Source organism: Punica granatum, chromosome 4 (genome assembly GCF_007655135.1).
Source record: "Punica granatum isolate Tunisia-2019 chromosome 4, ASM765513v2, whole genome shotgun sequence".
Classification (NCBI taxonomy): domain Eukaryota; kingdom Viridiplantae; phylum Streptophyta; class Magnoliopsida; order Myrtales; family Lythraceae; genus Punica; species Punica granatum.
In genome coordinates, this window is record NC_045130.1 from 17,539,285 (window position 1) to 17,554,555 (window position 15,271).

The window sequence follows — 15,271 nt, forward strand, 5'->3', positions numbered from 1 at the left end:
GAGATACTAATAAGAAAATGAGGTGCAATGAAGAAATAAGCATTTCATTCCATTTCTGCATACCAAATGGTACCTTAGGTCCTCATGCGACTATTTTGTAAAGAAATGTGACCCTGAGTTCTTTTTTTTTTCTTTTTTTTTGGGTGAATAGTATGACTCTGAATGCTGGGTATTTCATTTTTGCGTACTAGAAGAAGCATAGCAATAGCTGGCGATCGTTCTCTGTCGTTACAACTGTTATAAGCCGTTGCGGTGACGGTGACGGTTAGAGTCGAGTTGCCAAGAAGTCACTGAGGGGGTGCGGCGTATTTTCTCTATGTCGTGTGTGTTCTCCACTTCTCTTCCTCCCTACCAACGAGCTATCTTCTACTGCCTCACAAGACGCACTTCCTTGGTGACGCTAAGCTGTCACAGCTCTGGCCATCCGATGAGCGATCGGTGTTGTATGTTTCACGAGATCAGACTGAATGGAGTGCAACCAACGTTGTTTGCTCGCTTTGAAAATGTGAGCAAGTCTCCCCTTCTCTGTTTGTGCATGAATGGAAATCGGTTTTGCAAATGCTCGCTAGTTGTTCTCGTCTACGTTGCTTTAGATTCCTATGGCATATAAAGCAGTAAGTCTTAGCTACCATCTGCATTTTTCCGGCCTATGATCGATTTCCTTAGATGGCATCTTCATCTTTACAGAGAAAATTGCGATGATCGAGCTTCTTGCTTTATAATATATTGCTATTAGGATTTAGTAATGATGATTATGCTTGAAGACAACTATAATGTTTGCTTTTGTTAATTACTTCTGCTGGAGTTCTCTTACCAATGAGGATTCTGATGCTCTGCTTATCGTTTCACCTTTTTATTGTCATGGCTTGTTAAGATGAGTTGAAATCACACTAAGTATCTGTTTTCAGGCTTACTTCAGACTCGGGCCCATCCGCAACTCAAAAACTTAAGCCAATGGGTTACTAGACCAATATTTCTTATAAACCTATGGATTTATTCTCAACTTTTTCATGTACGATTACTTTCAACACCCGCCCTTACCATTCTCCATATAGGAGAGAAACCGTCCCAACAATTCTCCCCCTTCTCGACTATGTAGAGGACTTCGAGCCGAGCTTCCACTTCCGGACTCAGATACCAATTGTTAGGCCCTTTACTAGCCACGAATTCCATAATCGGGCCTTGGTGTGGTGTGAGTTTCCACGCATAGCGTGTGCACTTTTCCAGAATCGTTACCTTGGGCTCTGATACCACTTGTTGGGGAAAAATCCACAGGCCTACTTCGGACTCGGGCCCATCCGCAACCCAAAAGCTTAAGCTTATGAGTTGCTAGACCATTGTCTAATTTCTTCTCAACTTTTTCATGTGAAACTATCTTCAACACCTATACTCATCATTCTCTATATAGGAGAGAAACCATCCCAACAGTATCTTCAGCAATTGCATTTTTGTTTAGAATGCTGCCTTGATAAAGCTGTTGTCTGTTGCAAGTGAATGCCTCGACTCGATAGTTTCATCCTTGAATACGGAAATGTATTTGCTGTAGGCATATGGGAGTTTCTTTATGGGATCTAGAATAGGTCACTTCCAGTTATCGAAAGGAGCGTTTTCACAGCTCCGAGATTCAAAGACATACTGTCTGTGAATTGTTTTGGCAAAATTGATTCCCCCAAACATGCTTTGTTTCCAAGCCGACATCCCGACGACCTACCAGTATAATATATAATACTTCCCAAAGCTGGGAAGCAATGCGCTTGAACACTCGTATGTCAAAATAATCGAAGAAACAAGTCTCCATTTTACACACTTTTGTAGGAACCCGTGAGACCAAAATAGCATTCACTGAATGCTTTTGGCTCTGATGCAGCAATTGCCAAGAGGAACTTGCTCTGATATATTAGCTGGTTTGATTTCAAGGGCAGTTAAATAATTCTAGTTCAAAATTAACTCTTGGAAGTAACTTGCAAACATGAATTGGATATGAAGAATTGGATGGCAGTGGACTGACCGGTCAGGACTTCCACTGCAGCTAGCCTAGATACGGCCTTCAGAGAATTTTGTCGTCCATTATCTGGCAAATATGAATTATATCCGGTTCAATTCTTTGCGTGCTTCTTCCTTTCATTGAGAAATATTCAGCTCTATGCTTTTCTTGATTCTTCCTCTTTTCTGCTGCATCAATTTATGCAGCGGGTGATTCGTTTCATGTAGAAGGTTGATGCTCGAAATTAATCCATTCCATCAGTCACTATGTACATTTATTGTGGGAAGTTGAATCGCATCGATACCGACGACCTTTTCCCTTTCGCACCTGAAATATGCCAATTCTACATTTCCAATCTTTATCAGCACAAATATCAATGACATATAGGGCCAAACCTTATAATCAAAGCCACCCTGTTGTTAGCAAAATTTAAAATCGCATGATTCTCCTTGATTCTTCGACTGCATTGTCAGTGTCACTATCACAAATCAGCCATTTGATTGGACTGTTAACTTCTTGGGGTTTATTGTTCATGCAGATTCCCAACATTGTAGGCTTCTTCCTAGGAGTATCTCAGATTGATTCTCTCGGGCCACTGAGCGCTGTTGGATAATAAACTCCATGTATCGTGATGGGATTCTGTACAAGTTGGGTATTGAGTCCATTTCGTAACATTTAACCATGTTTGGAGCCCACAGTCAAGACACAGGGCCACAGTTAAGCCAAATAAAATTTATCCACCGAGAGTCGAATCAAGGACAGGAAACTTTCGGGTTGATATCGGGTTTTTGCGACTCCAAGAACAAGAGTGAGAGACACAGACTATATATGCTTCTCTAAGACAAGCGTAAGTGACAGTTAAGGTATCCTGATCCACTGATTCTGATGAGTGAAGTTAGTTCCCTTAACATATGTAGAGTCAGTACAGTAGAGGAGCCCTTAGAAGCATTAATTTGCATGTGCTTTGTCCTGCCTCCTCTGTTCGTCATTTGAGTCCAACCCTCCTCTCCTGTGCCCAGAGGGGAGAGCGCAGTCAATTCACGACATCCCCAGATGAGAGGAGAGGACGGGCAGCTGCCTGTTCCTGTACATACGCATATTCGTATGTTCTTTCTGCTTTTCGTTCATATTATCTTTCACTATCGTATATTAGGCGCAACAGCCACAGCAAGAGCTTTGGCGGAAATACCTCCCCTGAAGCCTCGCAGCCAGTTTGGGATTTTCTTCCAGATCACTGAATAATGGGAATGCCTGCACAGAAGAATCAAATGGAAGACTATTTAACTGGGTGGCAGGACAACAGCTAGGATGGAAAGAATGACGAGGATTACAATATGTAAAATCTGATCAGATGGGAGGCAGAAGAATGATCTCGGCTTGGAGACTCCTATTCGGAGTTTGATACCATATGCTAATACCAGAACTCATTAGTCGATTGAACTTTTTAGATGGATTAGCAGTTGTTCCAAAACGATACACTTTAATAGAGTTGACGCAACCAAAGTAAACTGGATAGCATTAGTTTACCCATATATAACTAGGTTCTGTTCTCCCGTGTGTCATGTGTCCAATGACAGTGCCAATTCAACCTCTACTCGTTTGAGGTGACAACAGGATAGAAATCTATTATTGTGTGTTGCAAGGAGCATGCATGCTAGTTTAGCCAGCATGTGTAGCAAAATTTTACTCTGGCTCCAAGAGCTCTAGGAGCTTTGTTTTTTTGTTTTTTTTTGTTTTCTCCCCATCTGCACCACCTGTTATTCAGAAGCCTAGTACGGTCCTGACTAATCCAGGATCGAGCCTTTTCATTGTTTGATGCTCTAAATGTCGTTTAACAAAGCAAAGAGTGATATCAGTAGCATTCCTCTGCTTCCATTCTCTCTCAGAACATGCTGTTTAATAGTCAATGGCTATCTACTTTGAGAGAGTCGTATGTTGGTGCATTACATTTAGTATATCTCTAAGGATATCTAACCAGCATATAGTTGAACCAGCTCTCTTTCTAAGCAGAACATTCAGCCAAAAAGATGAAGAGTGTGCTCAATCGGCATTTCGTTTGTCCAATATGTTAAATTGGTCCGCCTCTGCACCTGTTACCTGCTGCACGTTGCTGGCCAATCGATTATTCGAAATGTCGTAGAACTTCCACTCTGGAATACTGCTAGAAGACTCCAGGTAGAATGCTAATAAAAAATAGTCAAATCCTCACTGGTTTCATACGGAAAGTTGATGCTCGCAAATAATTCGTTGCTTCAGTCACCGGACTGTTGCGTCATTATGGAAAACTGAAACATATATATCGACAGTTGACTTTCCCTTCTTACACATAATTTAAGAGCAAGTGCTACATTTGTTTTGAGATGTTCTCTATCCATTTTAGCCCTATCTGGAGCATCACCAGGAGGCTCCGAATCCATTTCACCAGTCACTAATCAGAAAAGGATTAATTGAGCTTGTCGTTGGGAACAGTAACTATGATTATTCCTATACCTCTTGCAACTCCTCTTGATTTTGATAAGCTTGATTCGATGAAGAGCTTTGTCCTGCTGGCACAGCCCTGTGTTGGCCTTATATTATTACATACATCCTATATATAGCATAGAATCCTTTGTTGAACTTTCTCACCCTATTTTACTCGATGCCCATTATTCTTCTATTCAATAATTTGGAGTCATTATATCTCAAGCGTCTCTGTTTTCGCGAAATGATTTATTTATTTATTTTGCTGAAATGGATAATTAATGATTTAGGTTCCTTATCAGTTGCTTAGATGTGATAATCCCACATCATTTGAAGCTACATATTCATTGGTAGGCATACTTCGAAGTGTTGACAGTACCTAGATGTCTACACCTGTTAGGGTCCGAGTTCGACAGCAATCTGTCATGTCATCTGCAAGCTTCGCAATCATACCTTCAATAGTGTGATTATACCCTGATGTGATAAAAATGTGATGGGTGATTATATAAATAGGTCGAGATCTCATGATGTGGATTGTGCAAATACTGAGAGAATCATAATTCCTGGTGATGATGGAAAGAATGATGAGAAAGTCCAATGACATGGATAATTCCATAAGTGGAAGTTTTGACTTGTTAGATATTGGCGATGAGCTTGCCAGCAAGTTAGAAATTTTCCTGATGCCATTGGATGATTCGTTTTAATTCCAGAGAATGCTTTCTCTGACAAAAACATTTATCGGGGCATTAGACGTTCACAGAATGAGGATAATTCCTTTCGATTGCGTGTGGTATTGCTATTTTAATGTGAATTATATATCCCAATCAAATATTTTGTCAATGCCTCTTTGAAAGTGAAATAAACGGCATAATATATGGCCATGGTCTGCCGGGGAGCTCAACCTCCTGGGGAAACCCCTGAATTGTCAGATCAGTTTTGTTACTTATACAATTGCCGTTTATGGTTGCTTTTTCTTGTTTCATTTTGATATGTTGTTGTCACCGCCTTGTTTTGATCATTACGGCACTTTCCTGTCAAATGACGAAATTTCTGGTATGGGATTTTCACGGACCGTGATTGACCTAACTTAATGTCGGTTCTGTTTGATATGTAAAAAGCTTATGCGAAATCCGCATTCCCAATCAGTGACAAGGGCTTATCCAAGTTGTAGGTTTCAATGAGAGAAACGTCACTAGCAAATGCAAATATATCGCGACAAAGTCTCGAGGACGAGTGTGGAGCCATGCTGTTGCCGACAATTGGTTCTTGAAGTTGATGGTCTATAAGGCATGTGACCTTGGAGTGCGTGGTTGGTGAACGCTATTTTCGTTGATATTAGCTACGAGATATACGACATTGGCACTATGATATAATGATTGCAGAATTCTCTCGACCATGCCATTGAAAAGGATAGGCGTGTTTTTCCTATCGTGACGACACTGTTTTGATAAGCTTCTGAGATACAACTCAGCCTATAGCTTGGTGTTAGTTTACTGTAACAGCCGAATATTACTTCATATGTCTTCTGGATTCATCGTAGTGGTATTCAGACAACCAGATAAGACACCAAGAAACTATGGCTCATTGTTTTTGGCGGATGGGAAAAATATTCGTCAGAGTACACATTCCAATAGTGTGCATCCATACAACACTCAGTAATTCGGTGTAACATGCTCACAGTCGTGATAAGTAGGCAGCTATTGGAAACGAGTCGGCACTGGGGCGAAATCAGATGTATTCATTTCCTTGTTATACAACCTACTTTCGAGTTCGAAGTGTCTGAGATAAAAAAAGACATTTGAGGGCTTCTTACTGATCAGTTGCGCAGCTTATGTTCGGCAAGGTTTTCTACCGGCAATTAATCTTTTCCACTTACCATTTTTATAGCTTTGCATCTGATCAATGAGTACTCTCTCATATTTGCGGCTTACCACAGAGAAGAATTGTTCATATGAATCTGTGTGTTGTTCTGCCAAATCGAGTTCGAAAGATATCGTTGGAACAACAACTGCACCAACCTCCAATTTTTGTAATTGATGATTATAATGCACTAATTTCAGCTGAATTTTCAAGAGACAACCGAATCCGATCACTTTCTCACTTTGCTGCAGCTCTTCATGATGTTGATATTGCCCAAAACTGGGGAACAGAACAGTAGTTGATCAAAATACATGGACGTATCCAGAGAGGAATTAATGTTGCTCTTGATTTTTTCTTCCATGCACCATATCGTGCCCCTCCTCCAAGGGAAACCTTGTAAGTTGGCTTTCGATAACCAGGAAACCGCATTTTCTATCGGATCTTGTTGCCTCCTTTTTCCCAAAAAAATCACCAGTGGGAATGCCGGCGGACCCTCATAAGCTTCAAACTATAAAGTGGCTTTAAACATGAGATTTCGACCGAAGATGAGGCCGTCGTGTGGTTTGCTTTGCTCTGGAGGCTTACGCTTAATTAATGATTAGGCGTACCCTTTAGGACATGGGACGGGGAACTAATGCGAGTATTTGCCCTTAAACTGAGGGCACCGCCGTCCCCTGAGAACAAGCCATTAAAGGATGGACACGTTGCACTATGGAGACCACAGAAAGTGACACCCCCATGTGAAGCAGTGAGGCATTTGCGCCCTCAAACCCCAATGGGCAAAAGCCACGTCACACCCTAACCAGCAAAGTTACTTCCCCAAATGCATGCAACCCCATTAACTTTCTTTTAATGGAAAAAGTTTTGTTGAACCAAAAAAGAAAGGAAAAAAAAAAAGGAAAAAGTTTTGGAACGTGAGAAATCTAGGGATCACTTTATAGGGAAAACAAGAACCAAGACCATTGCAACCGTCTAACATCACAAGAGTTACAGTAACAAATTTGGTTTCCGGGATTAGTGCTTTTACTATTTGTGGTTAGCATAAGTGTGTTTATTACTATTACCTTTGAATCAAGTATTTAGTATTAAAATTCCAATCATTAGATTTTATTTGGTTTTCAAATCATAATTTTACTCTACACTACTCCTCTCTACTCTATTCTTTCCTTAATTCAACAAAACAATTATTACTTTCTTTTATCTTTTTCTCCAATTTAATAATATATTCTCTCAAATATTTTTTTCTTAACCATTATTATAATTAATTTTTTAATATTAAATTTTCCAAACTATTTATTATTTATTATCCCAAAAAAATCACATAATTTGCAAGAAATCTCAAAGCTACCAATTTTTTAAAATTTGACTTGTAAATTCACAAGGTTTTATTTCGTTCCCACATCTAACAAAATGTTAATTTTCCCCTTAAATTTGCTGACGTGGCGTCTAACGTTGCGTACGTGGCTAACGTGTGGATTTCCATAGTTTAAGAGATTTGCATTTTGATGCCCATTTCATTTACTATGTTCAACATTTATCCCCCAACTGTTTAATATATTTGCATTTTGATCCCCAATTCTTTCACTATTTTCCTCATTTGTACTAGGCCAAGGGCCAAAGAGCGGAATGGCCACTGGCAATGGTGAAGGGTGTGCCTCCAGCGGGTGCCCCACCCAAAGGGAGGCGCCAACAGCCGAACCAGTGAAGATGGTCTATTTGAGGTTCACTTCTGCTGCTCGGCCGCCGTCGGGGCCTTCACAGCCGACTGCTATTACGGCTGCTAATGCTGTTGCAGGCTTGCAGTTGTCCTGGGTCGAGACGCGCCTCTTCCCATGGCTGCCATCGTCAAGCCGAAGAAGAGTATCTCTGCATCGTCTCCGTTCAACAGGAAATCAAATCAAAATCTCGCAACAAAACCTGCCATCGTCAAGCCGAATGATTATGAGCCCGCCAAGCCAAAAAATCGAGTTCAGCCAAGCCAAGCTCTCGACGTCCAAGGTTGCTGGCGGCGCGGTGGTGCCGCCACCGAGGACGGCCATGATCGTAGGAAGTTGCAGGAGGGCCATGGATTCGGGGGTGAAGGGGGTTGGCATTAGGGTTTCATGGGAAGAAGATGAAGAAGGTTGTCAAACTTGGTCATTTACAGGTTAAAATTCAAAAAATTAGTAGATATAGGCTTCTTGCAAATTATGTGACTTTTTGGGATAATAACCTTTTTTTTTTGTCTTTTTTTCCTCTAATTTTACAATAAATTCCCTCATAAAATTTTTTAACAATTAATACAACTAATTTTTTAATAATAAATTTCTTCAACTATTTTGTCTTCATCATGTTAAGTAAAGTAGAGTAATAATTGTACTCTGACGTCAAATGCATATTAATATTTTACACGATCCATTACGAATAGAAAAAGTACTAAATGCTTGAAGTGATGATTTGACATACCAAATGTGCCATCCTAATCCATTGTCAAGTTAGAATTTCTGGTAAGATATTACCGTTCAAGCACAAAAAAAAAAAGAAGGGAAATTAAGTAGTTACTCAATGATGTGAAAACAATATCAATATAACCCAATAAGGATAGTCTGATGGCAAAACGATGCGAGACCTTTAATGAAATCACAAAACTTGAGTCGCCGATGGCTTGCCTAGCTGGACTTACTAGTTCCATGGCTTGTACGGTATTAAATATTATTTACTACCGTGACATATTTGGTTAAGATTTTAGTTTTATAACCCGTCAAATTTTAAGGAAAATTCCAACATGATATAATGACATAGTGTTCAAGTGACACTTTTGGTAATTGAGTTGAATTGTTTAATATTCAGTTTAGATGTTCAGCACTTTTGAATTCTTAACAATAGAACCTTGCAAATGCGATAAGACGGCTTCATCCATATAAGCTTTCAGCCACAAAAATTGAAGGTAAACGTGTTTTAGAAGGGAACATTAATGCTATATAGATTAATCGATACAATTATACCAGACTGAAGAGAATTAGTTCTGCAACAACTTCCTGGGAAGAGATATTTACCCATTAATTTTCCAGTGCATTTTTTCTTAAATGATTACATTGCTAGACTTACATCCCCAGTGAAATTTCGAATGCGGTTACAATTCAATAATAACTGGACGGCTTGCAAAAATTGGATGCATATGAGATGGAAATGGAACTATTATTTGGAAGAGACCCATAAGATAAAAAAAAGGATGGGGCTCCGTTAGACTGCAGTAGCTACAAGATATATCAATCTGTTCTAAATAGTGGCACATACGAGAGTAGTGAGGTGGGACGAGATAAGGAGTAGTCCTGTCGTTGTGCTGATCGGTGATCTGCTCAAGGGCAAGCATCTTGTTCGATGCAGCCCAAATCTTTTCGAAATCTCGCTGGGAGGCCGTGGAGAGGGACCGGGAATGGACCATACTGAATCCCACTCTGGGTTCCCACTACTTCCCACCTGCAACCGAAAAACGCACACCAACAATATGTTATAATGTGCATGTTGCCCTGTCAGGAAAAATTATTCGGGTACTCATTGGAAATATATAGCCCTGTTGTATTATTAACCAAAGTGGCCTAGCTCCTCATATCCCTGTCAACCTGCCAGTTTTTAAACCTCTCCCCTCTATTATAGGTTTGATTGCTCTGTCTTATTTTCGCACATGTATGATTCTGAGAAAATAAAACTTCCATCGAAGAGAAGCAAATGAAGGACTTTCATAAAAATTCTCGTAGAATCGAGAATGAGGTTTTCATTATGTATATAGTTATCCACATATATGGACTAGCTCTTTTAGGCTTAAGCCCCATATCATTGTACTATCAAGTCGCCACTATTTTAAAAAACAGTGGCAACTATTTTCATGTCTCTTCCTCTTCTTTTTTCTTTTTTCTTTTTTCTCTTCTAATTGGAGTTTTATTTTTAATTCAGGAAGATGGAAAAAAAAAGAAAAGAAAAGAAAATTTTACTTGTATTTGGTGACCAAGTGATGGATCAAGATGAACAACTCCAGCTTGGCTAGCTCATTTCCAGGACATGAGTGTGCCCCGTTGCCAAATGGCATAAATGTATTGGGCTTTGGTGGCACCTGCACGTACATCCCATCGGCAACCACAAAGACATGTCAGAATCTTATTTGTTTTCTCTGTTTTTTTTTTTGCCCTTTTCTATTTTGTGATGATAAAAGGAAGATTTTCAAAAAGAAAAACAACAACATATTTCATAGTCATAAATAATAATAATTGAGATCTTAATTATTTATAAATTCTGTACCTCAAATCTAGTTGGATCAAAGTTCTGGGGATCAGGGAAGAAATCTGGGTTGTGATGGATATTCCTGAACAATGGCATCACTTTCCAACCATTCGGGATCACATATCCTGCACGTCCAAAAATAAAATCTAACCTTAGGAACATATTTGTGGAGGCGATAAATATAATGTCGATTTTTCTTTTCCAAGACAAATTGATCTATCGATCAATAATTAATTGATCATATCGATATACCAACCTTTGTACTCCACATCAACTAACGCCTCCCTGAAAGTGAACGATATGATGCTGGCCATCCTCAGGCTCTCCAATATAACCTGATCAAAAGTCATATTTTATGTTATAATTCAATGTTCAGTTGAAATTTGGTGCCCAAATGGGTAGAATTCGAATCTGAACCCGAAACAATAATATCGTACATACCCTGTGTGTGATGGGCATGTTCCGTGTCTGTGCCCAGGTCAAAGGTCTCTTTCCTCCATTCATTTCGAGAATCGCCATTTGCTCCTCCTGTTGAAAGATAAACAATGTGTATGTTAGCACTATAGCCAATCGTATTGCAGATATGGCGATGGATCACGAATTGACAGCTGATTATGCAGGACGGGCCCGAGCTTCTTAAATAAGACGTGGATCTGTCTTGGAATTTTATGGCAATACATGTATGAGAGACCCAAGATTCGATTCGAGAACTGACATATTTATCGTTATTATTAATCCCAGCTGTGGGGATTCTCTCAATTTCATACCTTGACAGCATCGAGAAGTTTCTGGTGGTCGTGGAGATACTTGAGGATCCATGTGAGGGCGCTGGCAGTCGTGTCCTGGGCAGCGAACAGCACCCCGATGATGTTATCGGAGACTTGCTCGTCTGTCAGGGTCCCGCCGTTAGCATCTCTAAAGTTGAGCAACTGTCCCAGCAGGTCCTTCTCCACGGTCCTCTTCTCCCTCTTTTCCCGAATTATCTCTCCCAAGATATGACCCAGCCTCTTCCTTGCCTGCCATGAATTGATCATTAGTAACAAGCTTCAGTATAGTTGTCACAGCTGAGAAGATTGGACGATTAATTTTCAAGGTTTATGCAATCAAATGTGTGCAGAAAAGTGATCTTTACCAAACTGTGTTAGCTTTACATGATCCTTTTTAGGTTGATTTTCGGAGATTTATTTTGAATATTAGAAAAATCATATATAGAATTTATCATATACAAAAATGAAAATATAAAAACATATGGAGTTCACATGATAAATCAAACGAACTTTTTAATTACATGCATTTATCGCATACCATCATTTTTCATGAGTCTATATAGATGGGATCAATCAATAGGACCAATATTGAAAGAGTGATGGCATGTCATACATGCATGTATATTAGACCACAATTTTTATTTTTATTTTTTAAAAAGGGGTACTTTTAGTGTCTACCGAGGGATCATCACTTTCATTAGGGGGACTACCAAAAGCTGAACCGGTTCTATCAATGTTTCGATGGAACCAAGTCCAAGTCGAGGTTTGGTTGGTGTCGAGATTACTATCTCTTTAGTAGGATTAGTTCAAACTTTTGGTAGGGCAGTTTATATTTGTTCCTTTAACTCTGCATGATTTTCAACGGGGCCATGCATACTAAAACTAAGCCGGTCTAGAATTCCAACCAAGAATTTTCTGGAAATTTTTTTTATTTCATTTATTGAATTATTTCTCTTCTTTAAAAAGCTTGGATGCTCTCCACCGAAAAAAAGAAAAAAGAAAAAGAAGAGATTGGATGCTCGGGGCTTTTCCTAAGGACCAGGAAAATGATATATTTCATAGGGGAAAACAGGGAAAAAGCTTGCTTTTGGTTGTCCTCCAGCTCAGTATAGTCTAGAAACACCGAAGCGATGTTTTCCTAATCTTCCAGAAACAGAAAACTGCCATTCAATTTTCGCACTGTTTTCACAGAAAGCGAAAGGGCTATAAAACTTAATTAATGTTCTTACCATGAGGGCCCTGTGGTATGCTGTGCCGGGTACTGTATTCGGAAACGAATTGTATCCTTTATCCAATATGCAGTAGTTCTCCTTCAAGATCTGCCTGTAACTGTCGTCCAAGCGGCCGAATATCGATAGTATGCCGACGTCAAAGGAGAACTGCCATAGATCCACGTAAGGCTGTTAGAGCTAAAACATGGCATCTTCCGGACAAATTAGAGGAGGACCCAGTTATCTATTACTGTATGTTAGACAATAATGAAGAGACATCATATTATTTCTTTTCTTGATTATAAAAGTGATCCATGAATCTAATAAAGATATAAAAGATGAGGAAATATAAGGATGCATGGAATGTCCTACAAGCGAAAAATTGAATCCAGAATTACTTGATTCCTGTTGAATTAAGGCGTATACAATCACCCTATGCCTTCATTCTCGCCATTACACAATATTTGAAGTATGCATGACGAACCCAAACAGTAGAAAGGAGGAAGACAACATGGACTGGCAATCCTATCCTTTTAATAAAAGACTAATATATAAGCCAAAAGTAACACGACAGCAGATGAGTTGCATATTAAAAACATGTCTTATTGGCATACTATTTTATATATATTCTGTTAATTTGAGCTGATGGGATACCAACGTCGTTTCACTTTCGTAATGATTGAAGGTCAGTCACCGCGCTCACAAATTTCAGACATGCGTATTTACATTTCGATCAACCCTATTGAAAGCAGTTGAACTGGAGCTAAAACTGCCTCGAAAAAATGAACAAACTCACCTTTTTCATCTCCTGAAATGTGTTAACGACCGTTCCTAAAGAAGCCCACGACTCCAAGGCAGAAGATGCGATTGCTTCGATGTCCGGGATCTTCTTCCGGATGGCTTCGGGAGCCAGAGAGCTCTGGACCAGCCTCCTGAGCTGGGTGTGGTAGTCACCGCTATGAAAGAAGATCGCCGAAGGACCAATGAGCCTCTCCTTGCTATTCGGGTAAGTCGGCCTGAACAAATGGGCGTGACTCACCAGCACGAATCGAACGGCTTCTGGGCTCGCCACCATAACGCATGGACAACCTAGTATGTGGGTCTTGAATATATCTCCATATCTGAACAATCCGATCCGATAAGCATCAATCCCATGCAGCTTAACTGTAAGATGAACAAAATGGTCTATCAAACTGGAGGTGCATATTTATTTATGTGTATGTATATACCTTTTCTGCTTGGAAGCAAAGAAGATGTTTGGGTCCTGGGAATAGAGTTGAGGCGTCTCTCCTATGTAAGGCCACCCCATTGAGCCAGGGGGTAGCTTATTGCGATAGCTGTTAGCAGCTGCAAGAAAGTGCAGTTTGGGTTGTGGTGGTGATGAGTGCTTCTTCTTCTTCTTCTTCTTTATTATGAAGGGGTATGAGAGGAGTGTGGACAGGAACAGCAATATGTATGGCAAGATGGAAACTATAATCTCCATGCAAAAACCTTTCTCTCTCTCTCTCTCTCTCTCTCTCTAGGAGGAAGCTATGTGGGAGAGTTTGTTGGGAGCTCTAGCTAGGACCTTTGTCTTTGGAGAGATGAGAGGTCAAGCGGAGGGGCTTTATATAGAGGGAGAAGCAGATGAGAGAGGGAAGTGAATAATATTGCAGGATAGTTTAGGGCTTTGATGGGGGCTGTACTTGGACAAGATGATAAAGTAAATTGTGCATGGAGGGGAGGAGAGATCTTGGATCTTATAATTCACATCCTCAGCTTTGATGGAACGTCCCCGGGTCAATAACATGGCCAAAGCTGTGAGGAAACGACTTGGGGTAACAATTACTCTAGGAATTACCACTTTCAATATATCAGTTATGCGTTATATTATTTACTATTTAGAAGAAATATAATAAAATTAAAGAACATTATAGCGATGTGATCGACAACTCGGATGATAAATTGGCGTCAAGTGATGATATATGCAAATCTTAGGAGAATCTTCTTATGGAAAAGAGAGAGAGAGACATTGGAGGTGCTAGCCTCATCAAGTAGCTCGACAACCACCAAATATAAATGAGAAAAGCTCCCCTTATAAAGAGAAATATGCTTCTAGCAAACCCAAAAAATAAAAATAATAAATATGCAAATCAAATCAAAGGTTGCCACTCATTCGGTAAAAAGTTCAACACTCATTTCTCTGAAGTAAAGTCTCAGGTTTGAGTGTTGTGAATGAAAAAAATTAATATTTAGAAGAGTTTTACCTCCTTAATGACCGACTGACTCGAACTGGATTAGTCGAGACCCGTTGAACTTTTGAATACCATGGTATATACCGAAAAAGAATTAGGTATTAGAAATCATGCAAGGTAGTTCGTTCTTTGAATGATGACAGTCCACCTAAATAGAGATGGGTGAACATGTCCTATACGTTAAAAAAAGTTTTCATCTGACAATCCCGGACCTTGCTAATGTAGTGTCGCAAAATACGACCAATTTCATCAATATGCACGATCAATAGTACTTTATGTCTGTAGAATGACTGATAGAGTTAACTGAGATATTAATGTTATTAATCTAGTGCCGACGAATCCGAATTCTGTAGCATGCCAAGAAAAGTCGAAATTCTTGTTCTCCATAGCAATGCGGATAAAAAGATTCACTGGAAATTAGGAAAACTAGATGCAATTGATCAAGACGTAAAGGAAAGTCTTAAATTAATTGTCGTCCTCACCAAGAAATTAAAGGGT

At 39.6% G+C, this 15,271-nt stretch overlaps 1 protein-coding gene across 1 annotated transcript; it reads right to left on the minus strand.

The window, feature by feature from the left end:
• Positions 1 to 9,306: 9,306 nt before the first annotated feature.
• Positions 9,307 to 14,187, minus strand: LOC116205553 (abscisic acid 8'-hydroxylase 4). The gene is made up of 9 exons (XM_031538181.1): positions 13,769 to 14,187; positions 13,336 to 13,660; positions 12,558 to 12,707; positions 11,329 to 11,577; positions 11,003 to 11,089; positions 10,818 to 10,896; positions 10,580 to 10,686; positions 10,276 to 10,394; positions 9,307 to 9,763 (listed from the first exon to the last, which is right to left on the minus strand). Exons 1-9 carry the CDS (start codon positions 14,020 to 14,022, stop codon positions 9,643 to 9,645), a joined length of 1,491 nt encoding a protein of 496 aa, XP_031394041.1. The 5' UTR covers positions 14,023 to 14,187; the 3' UTR covers positions 9,307 to 9,642.
• Between the last annotated feature and the right edge of the window lie 1,084 nt (positions 14,188 to 15,271).